At 49.4% G+C, this 21,432-nt stretch overlaps 1 protein-coding gene across 2 annotated transcripts in view; it reads right to left on the reverse strand.

The window, feature by feature from the left end:
• The window catches only part of ASIC2 (acid sensing ion channel subunit 2), a gene marked incomplete at its 5' end in the record, with an annotated part of 981,828 nt that overhangs the window by 47,185 nt on the left and 913,211 nt on the right, over positions 1-21,432 (reverse strand). For both annotated transcript variants that reach the window (XM_080825772.1, XM_080825771.1), the window contains one exon: positions 13,711-13,838. In XM_080825772.1, the coding sequence (XP_080681898.1) occupies positions 13,711-13,838 (128 nt within the window). The remainder of the gene's footprint in view (positions 1-13,710; positions 13,839-21,432) is intronic.

Consider the following 21,432-nt stretch of genomic DNA (forward strand, 5'->3'; position numbering starts at 1 on the left):
AAAACTGTTGTTCACACATTCTTTGTTTTCTCAGTGGTTTTGGATGAGAGGATAAACCCATTCTGTTCCTGTGTTGGGAAGCAGGAGCGAGAGCCCCTGCTGCCACCACCACAGGCCATCTCAGTGCCGGAGGTACGTGATGTTCCCAAGGAAAGAGCAGAGTCGAATCAGGTGCGCGTGACTCTACTATGCACCATTGCTTCTCCATCCAGAAAGAGTGATTTATTCACTCCATGACCGAAGCACTCGCACGATTATTATCCAATCTGACTCTGTCAAGAGCCGAATGAGATGAACAGACATTATTTTCCCACTAGGCAAGTAGAGTCCAAGGCCCAAAGAGGTGTAGCGAGCTGCCCATGGCTGTGTTAAGGTTCAATGGCAGAGTCATGACTATGACCCTCTAGGCTGGAGCTGAATTGCTGCTGCTTCTCTCCCCTGTAGCAAGGCAGCAGGCAGGGAGCTCGGCTCTCCTCCCTGATCTGCCATGACACATGCATTTCCCCACTGGGAAGAGGGTGAGTAATCCAGTCCCCTGCTCAAAAACAGGCGGGAAAGCCAAACCGCAGTGAATGCAGCCCCAGGTGAGCCCCCGTGCTGCCGAGATGCCTGGTGTGTACAGTACAAAACTGTGGTTTTAGACTGTTGCTATGGTGTGTGGACCAAACAGGAGTGTGTTTCCTTGGAAAATTTCAACAGTGACTCATCCTTATTTCTGCTAGGACCGATTGAAGAAATGGATAAGCCTAGGGGAATAGCCATAATAATAGCAATGTTTGCCACCTCTCGGGAAGTAGGTTGCTATCATTAAGTGGCTTCTTAAAAGCTTATAAAGTAAAGCAACATCAATCACATTCAAAGAGAAGCTGGCATTAGGAAGGGATGCGGAGGTCTGAAATGCATTCTCTTTAATAGAGAGTCTTGTTTCCTCTTGGTTTGCAGGAATCTGGCCCACAAGGAGCGGTCAAAGGCTCTGGCCCCTTGGGAAGCCTCTGAGCTCAGACACAGGGTGGGGAAGTAGAGAGAAGCTCAAAGGTCTGCATTCAAACTGCATCTCTCTACCACTGAGCCTTAGTTTCCCCATCTGTGAAATGGGCACGAGGAAGACTCCCTATCTCCCAGGGTAGTCGTGATCAGGCTGGCTGGTGCTCCCTCAGGACGACTGTCACATCAGTGGTCCTGACGGTCTGAGAACAAGGAAGGACGGAGTTGACTTTGGTAGCGGCACCTGGTGGACTTTGGTGGGATACTCCGACGATGCTACAGGGGATGTCTGTGGGAAATGAGGTGGAGGGGTGGAAGGAGAGAGCAGCATCAGAGTGAACACTACACTAGCGGTGACTGTGGGAATTTGTGGCCTGGGCCCACTGGGCCCACCCAGTGCCCTACTGAGAGGGCCTGGCCTCCAAAGCCTGCTTTGTGTAAGCTGGCATTCTGAGGAGGCAAAACTGGGTGCAAATGTGCAAACAGGGATGGGATCCTGCCTGCACAGAGAGGATGGGGAGGTGCAGAGACATCACTTGTGGCATCTGAAAGGAGAGAGAAGAAGGAATAACGAGAGAGAGAGAGAGAGAGAGAGAGAGAGAATGGTGGGGGCAAAGAGAGAGAGCCACACAAAGACACCACTATTCATTTGTAGTCTCTGAAAGGAGTGAGGGAGGGAGAGAGGGAGGGAGAAGGAAGCGGGGAGGGAGTGGGGAAGAAAGAAGGCAGAAGGGACAGTGGGAGAGAGGGGAAGTGGGAGGGGGCGGGGGAGAGGCGGGGAGAGCAGGGAGCCACACACTTACAGGAGCCCGAAGCAGCTCATTGGCTCCGGCTCTCAGCGGGCACTGGACTAGACCCAAGGGTCTGCAGCCTCTCTGCAGCTTTCAGCTCCCAGGCCCCTTCCTGAGTGAGCCTCTGAGGCGATCTGCTCCTTGCCACCCTGAGAACCCTAACTAAGCAGAAACGAACAATAAAGTATACAGAGAGAACCGTAAGGAAAGATGCCAAATGCAAAACCATTCCTTCCTCTAAGGGCGAGTTCTATGGCTTATGTTTTACTACTTTTCTGTTCCCCACCAATTTTCCCCAGTAAGCATATATTACGATCTTTGTAGGAAGAAACCAGACAGAAGCACGGCCTGCAGGACCCAGGGTGGCAGCTGCCCTTGGCTCCTTCTCGTGTCTGTGTGGGCCCTGCCCTTCTCTCCATCCATTTTGGAGGTGCTGTGCCTGTGCTGAATGTGTCTCAGTGGCCTCCTCTCCTCTCCCTTCCTTTCCATTTCTGGAGCTGTCCTTCCTTCTCCCGCACCTGGGGGCTTCCCACGGCACCTGCCCAGGGGCAGACCTCCTCCTGTGTTTTGGTTTCTCCCTCTCTGAGTTCCTCAGAGCCTGTCCTGTTCCCCTGGCCAGAAGAGAAGCAGAACCACCCCAGGGCAACCGAAGGCAGTATTTCTAAATGATTGGAGCCTGAGGCTTTGGTGTCAAACTGACCCCAATTCCAAGCTGAATCACCTCCTAGCTGTGTGTCTTTGGGCAAGTTTCTTCACTTTCCTGTGCTCCAGTTTGATTTCCTATAAAACAGTTTCCAATGACTTCTACTTTATTCCGTTTGAGAGGCATCCCTAAGATAATAGATATGACACATTCTGGACTCAGTAAATTTCGGTTATGATGTCTTGAAAGACTTGTCTGCACAGTGATGTCTCTCCCGAGGCTGTGTCCCCTCAGAGAGGGAGGAGTCCCTGCGTGCGTTCCTTCTGAGGTTCTCAGTGTGGCTGACCTCAAGCTCCTGTCCTCCATCTGCCAGCACTGAGCACCACACTGTCCCCTGCCTTCTCCCTTCGGGTCCCAGAAGCAGCAGCCTTGGCGATGGGGCCAGTCTGGGGCTTGGCCTCAGAGGAGCCTGACCAGCCCAGGGGTGGGGGAAGCTTTCCCAGCCTGGTCCAGTCTGCTCCTGCTGCTGGCTTCCTTTAGGCCTCTTGGTAGAGGTGCGGGAGGGCTCAGATCAGTTCAGTTCAATGTAATAAACACTGACTGAGCCCCTATTATATCCTGGTCCCTGGCACAGGTGCTGGGGCATGCACAGGGTAAGTCTCACTCCCAGAGACAGACTCACAAGAAATGAGAGTACCCACTGTCTCCAAAGTGGGCAGGGAGAGGGTGAAATCCCTGTGAGGCAGCCAGGCCTGAGGGCACAGAGGTAGAAGGGGGCAGAGTGCGACTTCAGGAACTATGGAATGGTTAAGGACACTTGTCAGTCTAATCTAACCTAATCAACCCAATCTAATCATGAGCTTATTAAATGCATCCGACCTGGATGGAGGACTGATGTGTTCTGGGCCATGTTCTTTAATGATCTTTGGGAACTGTGCACTCTGGCCCCAGACCTGAGTGTGTGTGTGTTGGTGGGGGGTACTTTTTCCTTTTAAACTAACTTCAAAAACAGGCCTTCAGAGCTGCAGGCCTTTCCCTATGGTCTTTGCCTGTGCTGGGAGCAGAAGCAGGGTCTGGTGGAAACTGTCTGTTGGGGAAGGTGTTGCAGGATGAGACGAGCCTGGAGAGGAGGCTACCCCTGGGGGCAGGGAGCACACCTCCACCACCCTTTATAGGAGCCCATCTGTCTGTTAGATGCCAGGGTCCAAACAATAAAACATGTTTGTAAATAGCTGTATTATGCATCTCCTTAAAACACTGCACAACTGGGGCGCCTGGGTGGCTCAGTCGTTAAGCGTCTGCCTTCTGCTCAGGTCATGGTCCCAGGGTCCTGGGATTGAGCCCTGCATCAGGCTTCCTGCTCCTTGGGAAGCCTGCTTCTCCCTCTCCCAGTCCCCCTGCTTGTGTTCCCCCTCTTGCTGTGTCTCTCTCTGTTAAGTAAATAAACAAAATCTTAAAAAAAAATTGCACAACTAATACATGAATGCACAAATGCACCCTTTTAATAAATATTCCAGGCATCCAGAAAAAGAGGAAAATCTGGCATACTCCATTCTTTCGCCTTCCTCTGAGCGGCTCTCAGTAGGGTATGCACCTCTCCAGAATTTTTCTGTGTGCTATTTGCATACATGTGCATTTATAAATACAGAGTTTCGTTTAGCATGTGAGTATTTTCAATACAAATAGTACCGAACTGCCTTTATTGTTCTGTAACTTGCTTTTCTCACCAATAGGTCTTGGAAATGTTCCTCAAGGGACCTCCAGGTCTTTCTTACCCTCTTTAACTGTTGCTGGGAATGTGGGGTGGGAGGAGGGGCAGGAAGTGCAGACGCATAAACATCCCCCGTCCATTGAGTTGGGTCCAATTATTTGCTCTTGCAAACAATGCTGCAGAAAAGACCTTTATCCAGGCTTCTTGGGGTACATTTTAAAATATTTCTGCAGGACAGAAATTGCTAGATCGGTGGGGATGTGTGTTTTTTTTACCTGGATGGATCCTGCCAAGTCCTCACCCACCTCCCCAGCCTAAAGGCTCTACCAGTTTACACTCTCAACAGCTGCCTGGTCTGCCCTCTGCAGGGATGCGTGGCTTCTCTGTTGGGGTCTCCCTCCCCTTCTGCTGCTCCTTTTGCAGATCCTCCAGGCTCTCCTCCAGGCTTTGGCCAGATGCCACCTTCCTGTCCTTTGCCACCCGGCTGTGTCAAAGGCCCCATTCTAAGGACTCCGAGGGGCATCTCAAAACATGAAGCTGATAAATCAAGGACCCACGACTCTCGTTTTGGAATGACTTTTTTGTTCTCCAGCAGGCTGTGCTGCAGGGTTTGGAGCAATCCATTCATCAATTTTGATTAAGTCTGCCCCTCCTTCACTCACTGACTTACAGTGTGAGGCTCTGCGCTCATTGTTTTGGAACCTTAGCCCTCATAGGGCATACTCTCATTGCTTGGAGCAAAGTATGCAAACGACTTGTGCTATTATGTAAATTTATATTAAATATATTATATTATATTATATTAATAGCCAGCTGGCTGTTGTTAGAATGTTTTAAATACTCAAGAAAGAGAGAGAGAGAGAGGAATTCTGTAGGTGAGGGACCAGACATGCTTTGGGGCTAGAACAGTCTAACAGATTAGCACTGAGATTTATTAGTCCATCTCAAATGATTCCTGGGGCCGTCCAGCCCTTTTGTCACAACATAAACAAATGTGGGGACTTCTCTGTCCCTGAGCAAAAGCTGTTTTCAAGAGTGAAGGGGGAGGGGAGACATAGGAAAGAGATGTCTTTTCCAAGCCTCTCTTCCTCTGCCTTTGTCAAGACGGTCTGATGGGTCTGATCGTCAGCAGGGTTGTTCAATTGCCTTCCTTCCTTCCTTCATTAGGGTTGATATTTCTAAAAGATTTGTTTGTGATTATCTAACCTTCCCCGTTGGCAAGAAAATGATGAGATGGCTTTCAGCCTGTGTATGGAAGTGTCCTCTACAGACTTTTTTTTTTGGCCCCTTATTAAAAAAAACAAACAAACCAGAAACCAAGGCCACACTGTTCAGAGTTCAGATAGCAAGCTACTTGAGAACCAGAAGATAACATAGTATATTGAGTAGCAAGACCCAACCAAAGAATATTCTGATATATTAACTTGTCTCCGGAGTCAGATAAAGTACCTGAGTCAACAGACGTTAGAGCCTGCTTCCCTCCTCAAGGGTCCAAGGAGGAAATAAGCCATTGAGATAAGCCACTGGCTTCTGATGTCAGAGCCAGGGCAGAGAGCGTCCAGGAGCGGCTAGTTCTGTCCTGATGGTTGCTAGTGAGGGTGGGTACCATGGAAGGTCTAGACTTTGGACTCGGGCCGGGGCTGCCATGTCAATTTGTACCATTTCCAGCTAATCGCTTTTCTCCATGTGCTCAGTAAAGGGACTTTTTCTTTTTTTAGTTCCTAGTGTTAGACTGTTTAATTCGGTTACATCAAATCTGGAAGCTAACAAGAGCTTATATGGACTGTAAATTACTGGGGGTGGACCTCCGAGATCATTCTACAATATTCCATCCATTCATCCTTCCATTTAAGAATGATAAGAGCTGATATGTTCCCGTAAGAAGTTTAAAGTATATTGGGGGCATGTTACACAGACACATAGAGCTTTTAATCTGTGATTGATTATTGGAGTGTCTGCCTCTCTTCTGAGAAGGGTCGGATCAGTCCTGTTCACGGTGGGATCATTCATGCCTCACACAGTGCCAGGCACAGAGCGCATATTCGATAAACGAATATGTCAGCAGGAAATGAGCAAGGGGTGGGGCAGGAAGACCCAGCAGTGTGTGAACCAGAGGGCGGCTGCCAAAGCACGGTGAGATGTAGCCACTGAGAAAGGTGCTAGCTGGAGCTGGGATGTGGAATTGGGACTTTATTCTGTCTCTGGAAAGGCATCAATGGGTATCAAGTAGGAAAGTAGCATGATAAAGCAGTCTCCAAGACATCAATGGGTATCAGGAACGGAAATAGCATGATAAAGCAGTCTCCTTGTCTCTCTGTCATGCATTCGTTTACTCATTCATTCCATTCAATACAATTTATCAAGGATCATCTGTCTGTAAGGCACCACACAAAATACTGAAATATAAGGAACAGAAGGAAGATAATCGTATTTTCAAAGAGCTCACAGTCTGGAAGGGGAAAAAGAGAAGTAAACAGATGATTATAAAGTATAAATTTTATGCTAGAGATTCACACAGAATACTCCAGGATGACCTTCTGGAGGAGGTAACATTTGAGCTGAATCTCAAAGGACACATATGGGTCTGGTAAGGAAAGGGCGGGAAGAGTGTTGCTGGCAGGGAGAGAGAGGGGAGAGCACATGATGCTTGGGAATAACCGCCCACGGTTTGGGGTAACTGGTGCAGTGTGTAGGAGGCTGGGGAGCAGAGGGGTATTGCTGAAAAAGCAGCCAGGGACCAGAGCAGAAAGGGCTATGCAGGGACTCCCAGGCTTCATCCAGCAATGAGGAAGGGAGATCCTCAGATTTGTACTTTATGAAGATCATGTTGATGGCAGAGAATGGCTTGCAGAGGAGCTGGATGGGTAGCAGGGAAAACGGAGGCAGCTGTTATTATCCAGGTGCAGAATCACAAAGGACTGAATTAAAGTAGTGTCCAGGGTGGGGGATAGTAATTGCAGACATCTACTGAGCACTTACGATATGCTAAGAAGTGTTCTACATGAAGGCATTAACTCAGTCCTTCAGTTAGCCTCTGAGATAGGAACCGTCATCATTCCCATTTTCCAGATGAGAAGAATGAGGCACAAGGTCACCCTCTAGTGAGTGCATATGTGTACTCAGGCCACTCACAGGGTTGTGGGACTTAGGTGGAGCAGCAGCGTTGGGGTGCAGGGGTGAAGGTGGGGAAGAGGATGAGTTCCATTTAGACTGTTGATTTGAGATGCCCATGGGACTCTGTGCGGAGGGGTTTGGCTGCATCTGGGGTGGGAGTAGCATCTGAGAGTCATGGTCAAGGGCATTCAAGGAGACTGCAGGCTGGGAGAGGCCAGAAACAACATGTTGGAGTACCCACTGTCGAAGGGGTGAACAGAGAAAGAACTGCTCATGAAGGGGAGTAAGAAGGAAATCACACCAGAGAGAAGAGTGTCTCAGGAGGGCATGACCAACAGGTTACCTGCCACTGAGAAACCAGGTAGGGTAATGACTGAGGAGTGGGGAGTGTCCTTAGCAACAAAGACAGGCTTTGGCCACAAAGATTTCATAGGTCACCTTGATGAAGAGCAGTTTCAGTGGAGTGCTACGGGTGGGATGGGAAGTATAAGGGAGGTGAGGAAGGAGAGACAAGTCTCCAGAGTGGTTTGGAGGCACTTTGTTAGGGAAAGAAGGGAGAGGCTGCAAGGTAGAGGGGAGGCGGGGTAGAGTGATTTTATCTTCTTACGAGACTTGAACATATTTTTATGTGGGCTTCTTTTGGGATAACCCCAACAGAGCTGAGATACTGGCTCATCCTAGCCAATCAACAAGTCTTCTTCTTCCTTCTCCACCCCCTGCCATCACCTCCACCTTGAAAAAAGCAAGCACTCATTGTGTAGGAAAAAAGGGCGAAAACCCGAGTATTGGCAAAACCATGTGGGGATCTGGGAGAATTTCTATTTTGGACGCTGAGTGGTAACAAGTGGTTAAGTAGCTATGCTAGTAAAAGAACTTAGTTGGTTCTTATTTTTATCTGTTTATGGGAGACATGTGCCCTATGGATCATGGAGGGAATGGCCACCCAGCAGGCCGTCCTGCCTTCTGGCGCCTCCCTGGTGCTTTCTGGAGCAGAATTAGATGCTGCCATATTTATGTGACTCCAGCTTTGGCAGTTTGGAAGTTGTCGAAGGCAAGCATAACAAGTTCTCTCTTCTGCCTTGAAAAAAACAAATGGGCCAACCTCCATTTCTAATGAGGCCCATGAAGCAGATACTACAGACCATGGATCTGGCTGTCACATTGATGAATGAGTCTTGTCTTTTGAGAGTCACTTAGGAAGTTGCATTTGGAAGCTTGAGCAGAGCTGTCAAGAGCAGACGGGGGCACCCCACCCAACAGCTGAGACTGTTTATTTGGGGTGGGGTAGGGGATACTATTATTGTGAACCATGGTAGAATTCCCTCCAAATGTTGGAAGTGCGGCCAACCTACGCTAAAGGCAAAGGCATAAGCTTCCGCAGGAGCCAGCTGGGCCCACACATCCCGCCAATGACCTAATTGGGTCCAGCAGGACCCAAACATTTATATTTGCCTTTATTTACAGCCCCTAACAGGCTAGTGGGCAGCAGCTCAGTGCAGGGTAGGGTGCGACGATGGGCATTCTCATGGTACTTTGGAAACAGCCCACATGAAGAACCAACACAGAGTCCAGGTTTCAGGATTGGAACCCTTCTCATTTCCAGTGGTGAATGAACAAGTGGTATTAAAAGGGGTTCTTGGTGAAAATGGGATACCTCTGGCCAGTGATTTTCTAACCCTATACTCCAAGGCATTTCTGAGACCTCAAAATATAGACCCAGGGCCATGTTTTCCAGGAAATTTTCTGAACAGTGGGGGCTGGTGGCCAACAGACTACCCAGGATCTCCAGATTCATTTTCAGACCCACCAAGAAGTATGGGCCAAAGTGGCTGAATTACTAATTTGAATATTTAGAAAACAAGAATCACCACTCGGCTCTTGGAGGAGGGCATGGGAGATGATGAAAGTCTGATATTTCTGATATCAAATCACAACTGGGAGTCCCATCAGGATTGGCAATCACCTTAAATTAGAGAAAAGAGTCTGACTGATGATGTCAACATTGAAGACAGTCTTGGGTCTTAGCAAGTGCTAAGCTTGAATGTCCTAGCTTTGCGCTTGATCTATTGACACACTCATACAATTCTCTGCAAATTCCAGAGTGCTGTTCTGCCCTTCTCATCTGCTACATCCACTCTCATGTACACGGATGGTCTCCAACCCTGACCCATTTCATGAGCTTTTGGTTTGATTAGGGTCTCTAAGTGTGTAGACAGAAAGATAAAGATAATGTCATCTGTCACAGGCTGGCTTAGCCTCAGGGAGAAGGCGGGTCCTCAGGGCACATTTGCATGGGAATTTTGGCAGGGGTGGGAGGGGGGAGGCAGGGAGAGCTTTAGAGTATAGCATTTGAGTGTTGTTTGAACAGAGGGTGCAGATTTAGGCAGCAGAGTTCATTCATTCTTTGATCAATGCACATTTTCTGAGCTCATGTATAAGCAAGGCACCAATGTTATAGAATCTAAGAGGCATAGGCCTTGCTCTCAGGGAGCTCCCAGTCTACGGTGAGACAAGGGCTGATGGAGGTTAAAGAAATCAGTTCTTAAAAGGCAGGTGTAAAGATAAATGATGCACAAGGGAAGTAAGTCCTACAAGGAGATTTTTGTATCTCTTAGGAGTGTGACAAAATTGTCAACAAACCCACTTCATTCTCTGAACGCTTCCAAGGTTGGGAGCAGGTCTTGCTGATTTTCATTTTCCTGGCATAAGAAGTGCTCATTGAGTATTTGTTGAAGGAATAAATGAATGTGCAGAGAGCTGAATGGAGCAACTAGCTCCTTCTTAGGGGTGGGAGAAAGCCTTCTTAAAGACCATGATCTTTAAGCAGTGTTTGGAAGTATGAGTAGGACTTTGCCAAGCAGATAAGACAAAGAAGGGATTCTGGGCAGAGGGAACAGCGGGAGCAAATGCACGAAGCAGGCATCGAAGGACACAGAGTGTCTGGCTGATGTCCAAGGCATGTTGGTCAACCACAGGGAATGATGAAGCCAGAGAGAGGGCCGGGGCCACACTGCACAGGACCTCAGAAGCCATTCTTAAGGGTTGAGGCTTTGCAAATTATGAGAAGTGCTGGAATTTAAGGGATTTCAGTAGGGTAGCATTGTGACCACTCTGTGTGTGAGCTGAGGAAGGGTTACTGACAAGGAGCATGCTCAGAACCTCTCTTCTAAAGTTTTAGAGATGCTATTTACCTGGGACTACGGGGCTATTAATGCTGGAGGCCCTTTGAGGTCGTCTAACCCAGCCCTCCCATTCCATGCTTGGGAAACCCATGGCACAGGGAGGGAAGCAAATTGTCCAAGGTCTCATGGCACATTAGGACTAGACTCCAGGCCTCTGGGCCCCCAGGCTGATTTCCTCTCCACACAGAGATGTGGGCTCACAATTGGGCCCTGCTCTCCCCCTACTATGCAACCTTAAGCAAGTTACCTAAATGTGCAGTTTTATCTTCTGGAACGTGGAGATAATATTATTTCCTTTTTGGGGTTGCTGTGGGGGGTAAAATGAAAGAATGCATGTCAAGTGTCTCAGTTGCTTGATGCCTGGCAGTCGGCGTGTGTTCAGTTGGAAGTGATTGGTATTATATCCCCCTTCCAGGGTCTGTCTCCACTCCAGTGTATCATCCCGCTGCTTGTCTCTGGTGGTGGTAGTGCCTGTCCTGGGATCACACAGGGCTCCCACTGCAGCTGAGTGAGCCAGAGATGTGTTTCTCAGGCTGTCCCGGAAGGCAGCAGCATACCCTGGCTTTACTGGGTTTAGGGCAGATACTGATTTTTACAACAGTGATCTTTGCTTTGGGTTACAGTGCAATAGTGTGCTCTTTTGGAATTAAAAAAATGAAAAAATATTGAAGGAGGTCTGTATATACTTGGCATGGGTTGAGTGATTTTTTACTATGCAAAAGGACTTCCCCATTCTCAAAGGGATTCATGGTAGGTGTTCTTTAAATGACCAGTTCTTCTTTGGGCTCTCACTCAGGAGTCCATTTCCCTAGTGTGATTCACCTCAACTTTCCAGGAAAGGGCCTCCTGCTCCCACAGTCTTGTCACCCCTGGCCTTTTTGCAAGATTCCCTTGAGCTTTGAGCTGAAGCAGGGGAATGCTGGAAGGGAAACAATGTAGCCAAGACAGACCGTAGGATACACCATGATTTTATACCCCACAAGAAAGAAATAGCAATGCTAATTTTAGCTCTAAGATGCCATTGATTGAGAGACAAATCCTGATTTCAGAAATGTTAAAATATGAAAAAAAAATACAGTGGAACCTTGAACAAGACAGGTGTGTGTTCTTATATGTGTTTTTTTTTTTATACATGTATTTTCTCTTCCCTTTGATTTTCTTAACATTTTCCTAGCTCTAGCTTACTTTATTGTAAGACTATGGTATATAATCCATAGAACATACAAAATATGTGTTAATTGACTCAGTTATCTGTAAGGCTTCTGGTCAACAGTAGGCTATTACTAATTCAGTTCCTGGGGAGTCAAAGCTTATAGGCAGACTTTCCACTCTATGAGAGGTTGGTGCCTCTAACCCCCATGTTGTTCAGAGCTCAACTGTACTTCTTAGAATCACTGAAATGTGGTGTTTGAGAACCAGGGTCAGCTGGATGTTAATGGCAGAATGAGAGCATACAAATGGGACCAATCACCATTATACTTTGCTTCACATTATTTAATTATTGTTTTTTGTTTGGGAAAGAAACCACTAATCTGTAGGCTTTGTGGGACAGACCCTGGGTCTCTTTTGTTCACCACTGTATCTCTGCCACCTTGTTCATAGTTGGGGTTCAACAAACATTTGTTGAATGAATAAACAAAAGAGCCACATTCTAAAACATGTGGAAACCCAGAAAAGAAAATAAATCATTCACAATTCCCCCACTGTGGGTATTTTGGCTTATTTCCTTCGAGTCTTATTTCCTATGAATATGCTCTTTCATATACATGTAAACATAATTTATTATTAGATTTAGCTCCGGGATGTGTTTTTGTATTTCTCTATTAATATGAATGAAATGATGAAATGAGATGAGGCAGAAATGCTTTGAAGATTTGTAAAATGTTTAACCAAATATCTTATTATTAGTTATAATACTCATCACAAGGCTGCTATGAATGAGGCTGATTTTCTGAGAACACACTTCAAAGCAAACAACAGATTTGTTCTCTGAAGCCTGGAATGGGCTGTCCCTGTCTCTTGCTCACCGTGGGGAGTCCCTTGGTTTCCTTTTGGGAAGAGGAAGAAACTCAAGGGTTCTTAGAAGTCCTGAGCTCCAGCTTTCCACTCAGTCCAGAAATTTCTTTGGTGTCACTCATGGAAGATAAGTCCCTGCCTAAGAAAACTCAAGCCTGCCAAAAGTATTTACTATTTGCTCCAGCCAACACCTAAAGATTGGGCTTTCGTCCCCTTGTCTTTGTGGATAGATAGGAGCCTAACTCTGACAGGTGCCAGTTAGCAAACCCAGGTGGGTTTCTCGTGGAACAGTGCCCCCCTTCCTGCTTTCTGCCATGTTTCACTTCCCTGACTCTGCCCCAGACCCTTCTGCTCCCCTCCCTTCTCCTCACATTTCCATTAAGATGCCAGCCACCTCTGTGAAAATGGAAGTTGAGTTCCATTCATGCTGAACCTTTGTCCCTACTGCAAGGGTATATTTTTGATTAAAATCTGTCCTTGTCACTTTAACGAGTGTCTGGCTTTGCTTGGGGTTGGCGGTACTCAAAAGCCCACGAGGCTAATAGCTTAGGTTCTGGGCTCACCAGGGCAGCCTGTCTGTCTGCATGCCTGGACTTGTTCGTCTGTGTTCTCACCCTTCTCGACTCAAATCCTCAGCCCTGAACTTGGCTCCCTGCCATCTGCTCCATACCCTCCTTCTTTGTCCTTAAAGATGAGGTTTTCTGGCTACTACACTTGGTTCCCACCTAGGACACCCTTGCGTGCTCATTTCTGATCTCTCCACCTGTCTCAGCCTCTGAGGCCTGTGGAGGCCAGCTAGCCTCCCAGCCTCCTCTGTGTCTGCCTCAAAACCGACATCCCACCCACTGTATGCTCCAGTGGAGGCTGATCTTGGCTGTCAGCAAGTATCCAGGCATTAAGTACAGGGAACAGCTTGGGAGGCCCACAGTCTTCAGTGCTTTCCCATAGATTAAGAAAGTTCTGCCCCCCTGCCCCAGAAGGTTCTGGAAAAAACTCTGACCCAATTCAGTGAAAAAGAAAGGAAGCTGGGTTTCTCTCACACCCAATTTTAGGAACTGGTGGATGATATGGGAGAATTAGGTTACAGAGGTTAAGCTGATACCTTTCTCCAATTTCTAGGTGAGCCTCTGTCCCGAGCCCATCCCCACTCAGGCCTCCTGAGTGGACTCAGAGCCTTCCAAAAGTGGGAGTCCCATTTCCCCTCCTCATGCCTATGCAGGTGGCCGGTGTAGGCCCGGGACCTCTGGTCCAGGGAGCCCAGGAACTTACCCTCTGCTCCTGGGTGGCCACGAAAGTCTGGAACCCTGGAGCCACCCCAAAGCCCAGTTCTTGGATGAAAGGCGGCTCAGACTGACTGTGGATCTGAACTTTCACTCCTGCTTCAAATGTCGTTTCCTCTGAAAGGACAAAGACACACAGAGCCATGGGTCAGTGATAGCAGATGCTCATATAGACTCCTGGGATTCAGAAGCTCAGAGGGACGCCAGAAAAGGCCACATGGTGGGCAGTATGATGGCCTGCAAAGACATCTACATCCTTATCCCTGGAAACTATGAAGATGTCACTTTGCCCCGCAGAAGGGATACTGCAGGTGGGATTAAGTGAGGGACCTGGAGATGGGGAGGTTATCCTGGATTACCTGGGCAGCCCAATGTCATCACAAGGGTCCTCATGAGAGGGAGGCAGGAGGGTCAGAGTCAGGGATAGAATGGAAGAAGCTTTGTTGCTGGTTTTGGACATGGAGGAAAGAGCCACAAGCCATGGGATGCTGGACAAGGCAGGGGGACGGATTTACCCCCTGGAGCCCCCACAAGGAATGCAGCCCCTCCAGCCCCTAGATTTTTGCCCTGTGAGACCGGGTTTTGGACATTTGACTTCCAGCACTATAACAGAATAAATCTGTGTTGTTTGAAGCCAGGAAGTTTGTGGCATCTGTTACAGTAGCTGTCAGAAGCTAATTCAGGCCAGTTAAGCCAACCCTTTGCTTTGGACTCTGGCACTATAAAATGGGATTAGGAAGTGAGTCAAGCACCTTTATTTTATTCACTAGCTTCTCTGCTGGGCCATGAGCTGAAGGTGAGGGGATCAGGAGGGGGAACAGACGAAGACACAGCAGCAGAAATGAAAATAGAGGACTTGCTTGCATGCTAAGATGCCTGCTGCCCCTCAGAGCTGTAGGAGATGGGCAACCAGAAGAGACACTTCTGCCTCTCTTTCACTTCACAAGAGAAATGGCCCTTGGCAGCGGGAGGTGGCAAGAGTGGTGGAAGGTGATGGGATGGCAGAGATGGGCTCACAATTGGTGGAGAATGCACAGGTGGGCTGTATGAGCCTTTCCTGGGTCAGAGTCCTCAGTCTTACTCTTTACCAACAGCCCACAGAGGGAGCTGTCCAGCACGCAAACCTGCACAACTTTCTCCCAGGCTGATAAGAAGCCCAGCCTCCACAACCTGCCCCTGTTACCAGCCTTCTCGGGGCAGCCTCCTTCATGGCGCCAGATGGTCCAACCCTCCCGGGCTGCCCAGATTGGTTGTTACTGGTCTCTGCTCTGCATGAATGCACATGCTTTCCCTTCTGCCTGGAAAGCCTTTCAACCTTGTCCACCTGACCAATCTCCCTACTCGTTCCTGAAGATTCAGCCCCCAGCCCCACCCAAAGCAAACTCTTCTCTTGCTCTGTTGTGTTCTTTACATATGCCTGATGAAACTTCTGCCACACCAGGCACTAATTCTTTATCTGATTGTCTCTTCCACCGGGCTGGAGGATCCTGAAGCCAAGTTCTGGGCTGTCTCCTTGGATCTCAAAGGTCCTCTGTGGGGCCAGACCATATAGCATGCACTCAGGCAATGCCTGCTGAGTGAATAAGGGATTTGTGACTCAGACTTCACTCAGTTATTAATGGACAAGGCCAATCTAGAGTCCAAATCAAGGAGTGTTCAAGGAAGGGAATGGGGAGAGGATGGGTAAATGGTGGAATGGGGGAGGATGGAGTAGGGGACAAATGGAGGTCGAGGTGAGGGAGGGTGGGAGGGAGGGAGGTATTAGCACTGGGATCATAGTCTGGGGATGAATACTGAGAGGAAGGAAGGGCTGGGGCCAGGCATGGGAATGGGCAAGACCCACAGACAGCCTGGTGTCCAGTGACAGAGGCAGGGGCGGGGGGTCAGAGATGGGCAACAATTCCAAGGTAGGGGTACATGCACAGAAGGGCTGAGTAGGCACACAGGGATTAGTAGGAAGGATAGGCAGGGGTTTCAGAGTCTAGACTTGGAGCTTAGTGGCTGGCACGGGGTTTAGGCAGAAGAGACCCTCAGTCAGAAATCCTTTTGTCCTGTGTTAGAGAAGTGGCAGAGGATCCCAGGCAATCCACAAACACACCCCCTTCCCTCCAGCGGACAAATGTTCTGCTATTTCTTTACCCAGATTGTCCATGTGCAGACTGCCGTCCGAATGTCCCGGCATGTCTGTGGTTTGGGGCCTGTCTCTCCTGGGGATGGTGAACGCTGCAGAGAAGTGAGTGCCCCTTATTCCTCCCAGTGCCCCACAGGAGCATCAGGGAAGGTGACTGCAGGAGATGGAGGATGGGTGGGAAGGGGAGGGGTGGAGGAGAGGTCAGGAGCCTGAGGAACAGGCTCGGATAGGGAAGGAGCGAAAGTGGCGTGATGCTGGGATCACAGGGATGCTTGTGCTTGGATGAACTGAAGTCATGTTCTGTGAGCTGTGGGGGGGTGGGATGGGAGAGATGCCAAAACTTGTTTTCTGGAGCTCTCTGAGCTGCGTGCTGGCTAGGTAACTGAGCTTAGGAAACCCGAGAGCCAATAAGACAGGCTCAAAGGAGGGGACCCTCGGCTTACAGGGAGAAATGAAAAGTGAAGTCTTTCTGTCAGAAACGCTTCAAGTAATGGGCAAAGCAGACAGGCCAGGCATGCCTGCCTTGTGAGAGCCGCCCAAGGCCAGCCAGAGCGGGTTGGGATTTGGAAGGGGAGTTTATTCCAGAAGCAGCAGGGGCTGGGGCAGAGTACATTTCTAAATGATCTCCTATCATTACAAATATCCAGCGACTGGCTAGGCACAGAAAAGAGTGATGGGTAAGGCTTCCACTCTCTTTAGAGAACTTTCTGCCAAGGTAGAATGTTCTAGAATCCGTGCTCTCCAACATAGGAGCTATAACAACATGAAGTGTGACGAGTGCAACCAAGGAACTGAGATTCCAATTAATTGCCTAATTAACCAACCCCCCAGCTTTACCGAGGTATAACTGACATATTGTGAGGTAAAGTATACGATGTGAGGATTTGATATATGTACCCATTAGGAAAGGATTTCCTCATCAGATTAATTAATACATCTATCACCTCACATACTACCTTTTTTTTTTTTTTGCTTGCCTTATTTATCTCTAATTGAATTTCAATTTAATTAATTTACTTAAATAGCCGCATGTGGCTAGTGACAACTTCAGTGGGCAGTGCCGCTGGAGAATGTTAGCTGTGAACATTCCAGACGTCTCACAGCATCAGGGACAGCAAGGACATCAGCCCCTTGCTTTCCTAAGCAGTGCCTCTGGGGGGGTCTGTGGCCTGAGGCCTTGGGTGATTTGGGTGGGGCTCTGGGCAAGCAGAAGCAGGGCTGTGCGTCTTCATGGCCAGCCCACAGTGATCGTCCCAGCTGTCTTCCGGCCCTGGTTCCCCATAACACCACTTAGTATCCCATCTCCACATAGTTTCTCTTCCTTCATAGAGCTGTCCTCAGCCTCCATCTGTGGATCATTCTCCAGTCTAAGTAGTGAGCAGCCCCCTTCTAGTCTCTGCCCTGTAGTATCCACCCGCAGTGTCCCACACTTCCTTGACATGGATGCTATCAGTGTCACAGTGAAGACCCAACTTAAGAACTCAGTGATCCAAAATAGACAGCTAGAGTCAAAGGCTCCAGTCAGGTACCTCAGAGGTTCTCGGACTGGAATGCACATCAAAATCATGTAGGGAGCTCTGGGTGATGATTCTGGGGACCCATCCCTCCATCCACTCACTCTGGGGTAGAACCCAGGCATCTGCATTTCCACAGATTCGACTATAGGTTATCTGAGGCCAAACACAGGTGGGCAAGTGGCAATCTAGTCCAGAAAGGGGAAGTGACTTGGCCAAGCACACACAGCAAGTCCAGGGTAGAGCAGGGGCTAGAAGTCAAGTCCTCTGACTTCTAATTCATTCCCTGCCCTTTGGCGGCTGCGAGTCTGCCCAGGGTCTGGTTGGACGCAGAGAAATGCCAGCAGCACATGCTGCCTGTCCACGTCACACGACTTGGCGGTGGGGGGGGTCTCTCCTGCTGAGATGCAGGTGGGTTGCCCATAAAACCACAGCAGTAGCAGCCATAACATTAGCAGCTATAACATATAGCAGTTTTGGGGTCCCAGCACAAAGTGAAAATGTGGGGACCCTTCTTAAAAAAATAATTATGAATTTCAGGATAGCCACAGCTGAACATTCAAGCCTTTGGAGCACGGGGACCAGCGTGACTACATGGGTGGCACATTGGAGGAGCCAGCCCTGACCAGAACCCAGACTGGCATGGACAGAATTCTTCCCAGCCTCATGTTCCCCTCACCACCAAATGATCTGACACGGAGCTGCTGCAGAGTGCGGGCCCCAAGTGCAGCGAAGGAATTGTTTACATATCATGAACACCAGGATTCAAAGCCCCCGAGAGCGAGCGAGCGCGTGAGAGCGTGAGAGAGCACAGCGGAAGGGAAAGTTACTACATGCACAGTGTTGGGAGCCCTTGTTAATTGGGACCAAACATGAAAGATAATGTTGGATCAGGAGGAAGGCGGTAAGGTGCGTCCTAGCCCAAGCCAGAATACCATACCCCTTTTCAAGTACACAGCCATGGCTGGCTCATGGTGAGGTCTACCTGTAAAGCGTTTTCTGTGCGTGCAGAAAGGATTTGGAACCTCTGCGGGAGGAGACGGGCAAGCCACGGGCAGAATGCATAATGGGGCCGGGAAAGTACATAGCAATAAAAGAAGCTTAAATCTTTAATCTTCGCAAATTACAGGAAATATGCCAAGGAAGTAAACACGAGGGAAGTAGGAAGGGAAGATTTTCTGAAAAGCCAGAGGAATTTTCTAGGCTAAGGCAGGGATATGTTGATACAGAGCAATCTGTGTTGGCCGAAACCAACTTTATAACGTGGCTAGGATAGCTAGCTGGAGAGGAGAGGGTAGGAGGGAGGCCAGACGCATGGGGGCTCAGCTCAGTGCAGGATAGCCTCCCCTAGCCAGTCCTCTGCATTTGGCTCTCTGCCCTGGGAGCTGCACCTGCAGAGACTGTCCTGATGGGCTCCCTCACCCTCTGGCTTCTGGCTGGGGTCAGCCAGTGATGATGGGTCTGTAGGAACCTGGAGGAGAGAGGAGTGACTCTGGGATATTCAGTCTCTTAGCTCCATTGGCTGGGTCACTTCGAGTTAGCTGCACAGCACCTTGGAAAGCCACAGTTCTGTGCTGGGAGGCTACGGGGAGCTCTTGGTATTGCTCTCTGTCTGGGTTCTGATGCCAGCTCTGTTCCCCTTTCCCTAGGCATGGTAGTGGCCGTCCTGCCCTCCCTAAGCCTTGCCCACACCTTTGTAAACAGTACTTCATTCGTCTTTCCTTGGATTATCCTGTTTGTGGGTGCTGTTGATTGCCTGCTTGGGTCCTCATTGGTTCGGACCCCAGGGGGCATGTACTGCCCGGGCTCTGGGAGACAGCTCGAGGCACCTGTGCAGCACCGTGCACAGAAGGACAGCCGCTGTGTCTGAGTGTTCTTGGCAGGAGACCTCACTGCCTACAGGGTGGTCCATGGTTTTCAAAGGTCATCCTTATTTTGAGCTGAAAACTGCCTGTTTATAGATTTTCCCCCTGCTCCCAGTTCCATCCCTTTTCCCACTTGACACGCCTTCAAGGATCTGAAGGTACATACTGTGACCACCAGTCTTCCTGTTGCCATGCTGACCTTCCCCCTTGGCCCTAACCCCAGTGTGTCCTCATTCCTGGAGACTTTGCTAGCGGAGGTATGCTCGGTGCTTTGACCTGGAGAGACTTCTGTGCAAAGGAGCTCAGGACCCTATCCCTGTCTCCCACAGGACAGCCAATAGCCCTTCATGGTGGATGGACATCCTGGGGACACTGGGTGGGGGCCATGGTGAGCAGAGCTCGCACCTGGAGTAGAGAACCCTTTCCCCAGGGAGTGACCTGGGCATTGTAAGAGAGGTAGAAACACAGCGCCTTCTACCTGGGGGGTCAGAACCAGACAGAGCCTAGGACAGTTGGTTAAATGCTTGGGGCTCTGGGGTCAGGCAGGCTAAGATCAAGTCTAGCTCCGTGACCTTTGGCAAGTTGTTTCATCTCTTGGAGCCTGGGTTTTCTGCAAAATTTGCAGAATGGGTTTGGACCTAATAATGGATCTGTCTTCATAGGGCTATTGGCATTGCACAGAAAAACCTTAGCACAGAGTCTGGTGATTAAGAAAGGCTCACTGACTTATAATGCTGTCACCGTCCTTATTCAGTGTTTCGGCTTTCAGTAAAACCCAGCTGGATAATAGCTCACAAAAAAATAAACTAAATTTGCTTCAATTAAAAAAATAGATTTGTAAACTCAAGTCTCAGTAATAAATAATGATCTTATTAAAAAAAAAAACCCAGCTGGATCAGGTGTCCTTTCTTACTCCTCCTTCCTGATGGGACCCCCTGCATCTGGACTGGCCCTTATCTCCTCCCCTTCCATCTGGTTGATCCCTATCCAGCTTTCCTGTCCTGGAAAGTCTCCTCCACTGGATGTCCCAATATCTGGTCCTTACCTTTTCCACTTAACTCTTTCTCCACTAAGACTGGGAGATACTTGGGGACAGGGTCAGTGTTTAATTTATGCATATCTGCATAATGCTTGGCACATAGTAAGTACCATACTGCTTGCAGAAGTGAACAAACAGCACAGCTGATCTCTGAGACTCAGCTTCTCCTTTTACAGAGAAGACACAGAGATGCCAAGAGGGTGGCCCATTTGTCTGGGTCTCCTAGGCGAGGTTTTGACCAAGCTGGGTCCGCACAAGGCCTTCTGAGCCATCGGGACCCACTGCCACCGTCTCAAGGCAGCAGGTGGTCAGTCATTCAGAGCCTGGAGGGCAGCTGTGTAGTAGGGACTTAAGCTGGGGGGGGTTGGTCGTCACAGTAAAGACTGCTCGAGACACCCTGCTGAAGGGACCTGGCTGGTGTTAGTGTCTTGAGTGGCTGCCATCTGCCTGGCTTCTGTGGCCTATGATATCACAGTGGGGGCGAGACTCAGCCTTTGGAACTCACTGCTCCTCGAGCTCAGGGAGAGAGGCCTGGAGTGTTCAGGTCCATGTTTCAGCCAGGTTGGGGAGGGACCTGTCCATCCGCTGGGCCACCCCCCACTCTGGGCCCCCCACTGGCTTCTCTGGCTCTGACACTGCTCACCAGATGCTGGGGCTGGGCCCTGCCATTCTCTGGGGACTGAAGTGTGTGTGTACATGACGGAGAGAGAGACAGAGAAAGAGATAGGAGGGTAAGAGAGGAACTATCTCCAAAACCACGCTCATTTCCTCTTACTTCCCTGAAGCGGCTCCTGGAAGTGCTGCTGTTCACAGAACCAGAGAAAACTCTGGCCTTCCTGAGGGGCCCAGGTGCTCGCCACCATTCTGCATCCGTCCCCTTGTCCACTGGACAGTGACGTACCAAATGCCTTGCATGGACACCGGCCACAGGCCAGGGACCGGTGGCCCAGCAGGGAACCGAGCAGGTCCTGTGTCCTCCTGGCGCTCCCATTCCGGGCAGGGCAGACACCAACCAGGGACACAGGCCAGCCGCGCCCAGTGCTGGGGGGAGAAGCACGGGAGAGGACAGTGAGACCGTATAGGTGGGGGGCTGGGGCTGTGACTCTCCAGGGCTTTCCAGCGTGACTGTCTGTAGGAAGGGACCTGGCTGAAGCGGGCAGGT

This window comes from Martes martes, assembly GCF_963455335.1.
Source record: "Martes martes genome assembly, chromosome: 16".
NCBI lineage: Eukaryota > Metazoa > Chordata > Mammalia > Carnivora > Mustelidae > Martes > Martes martes.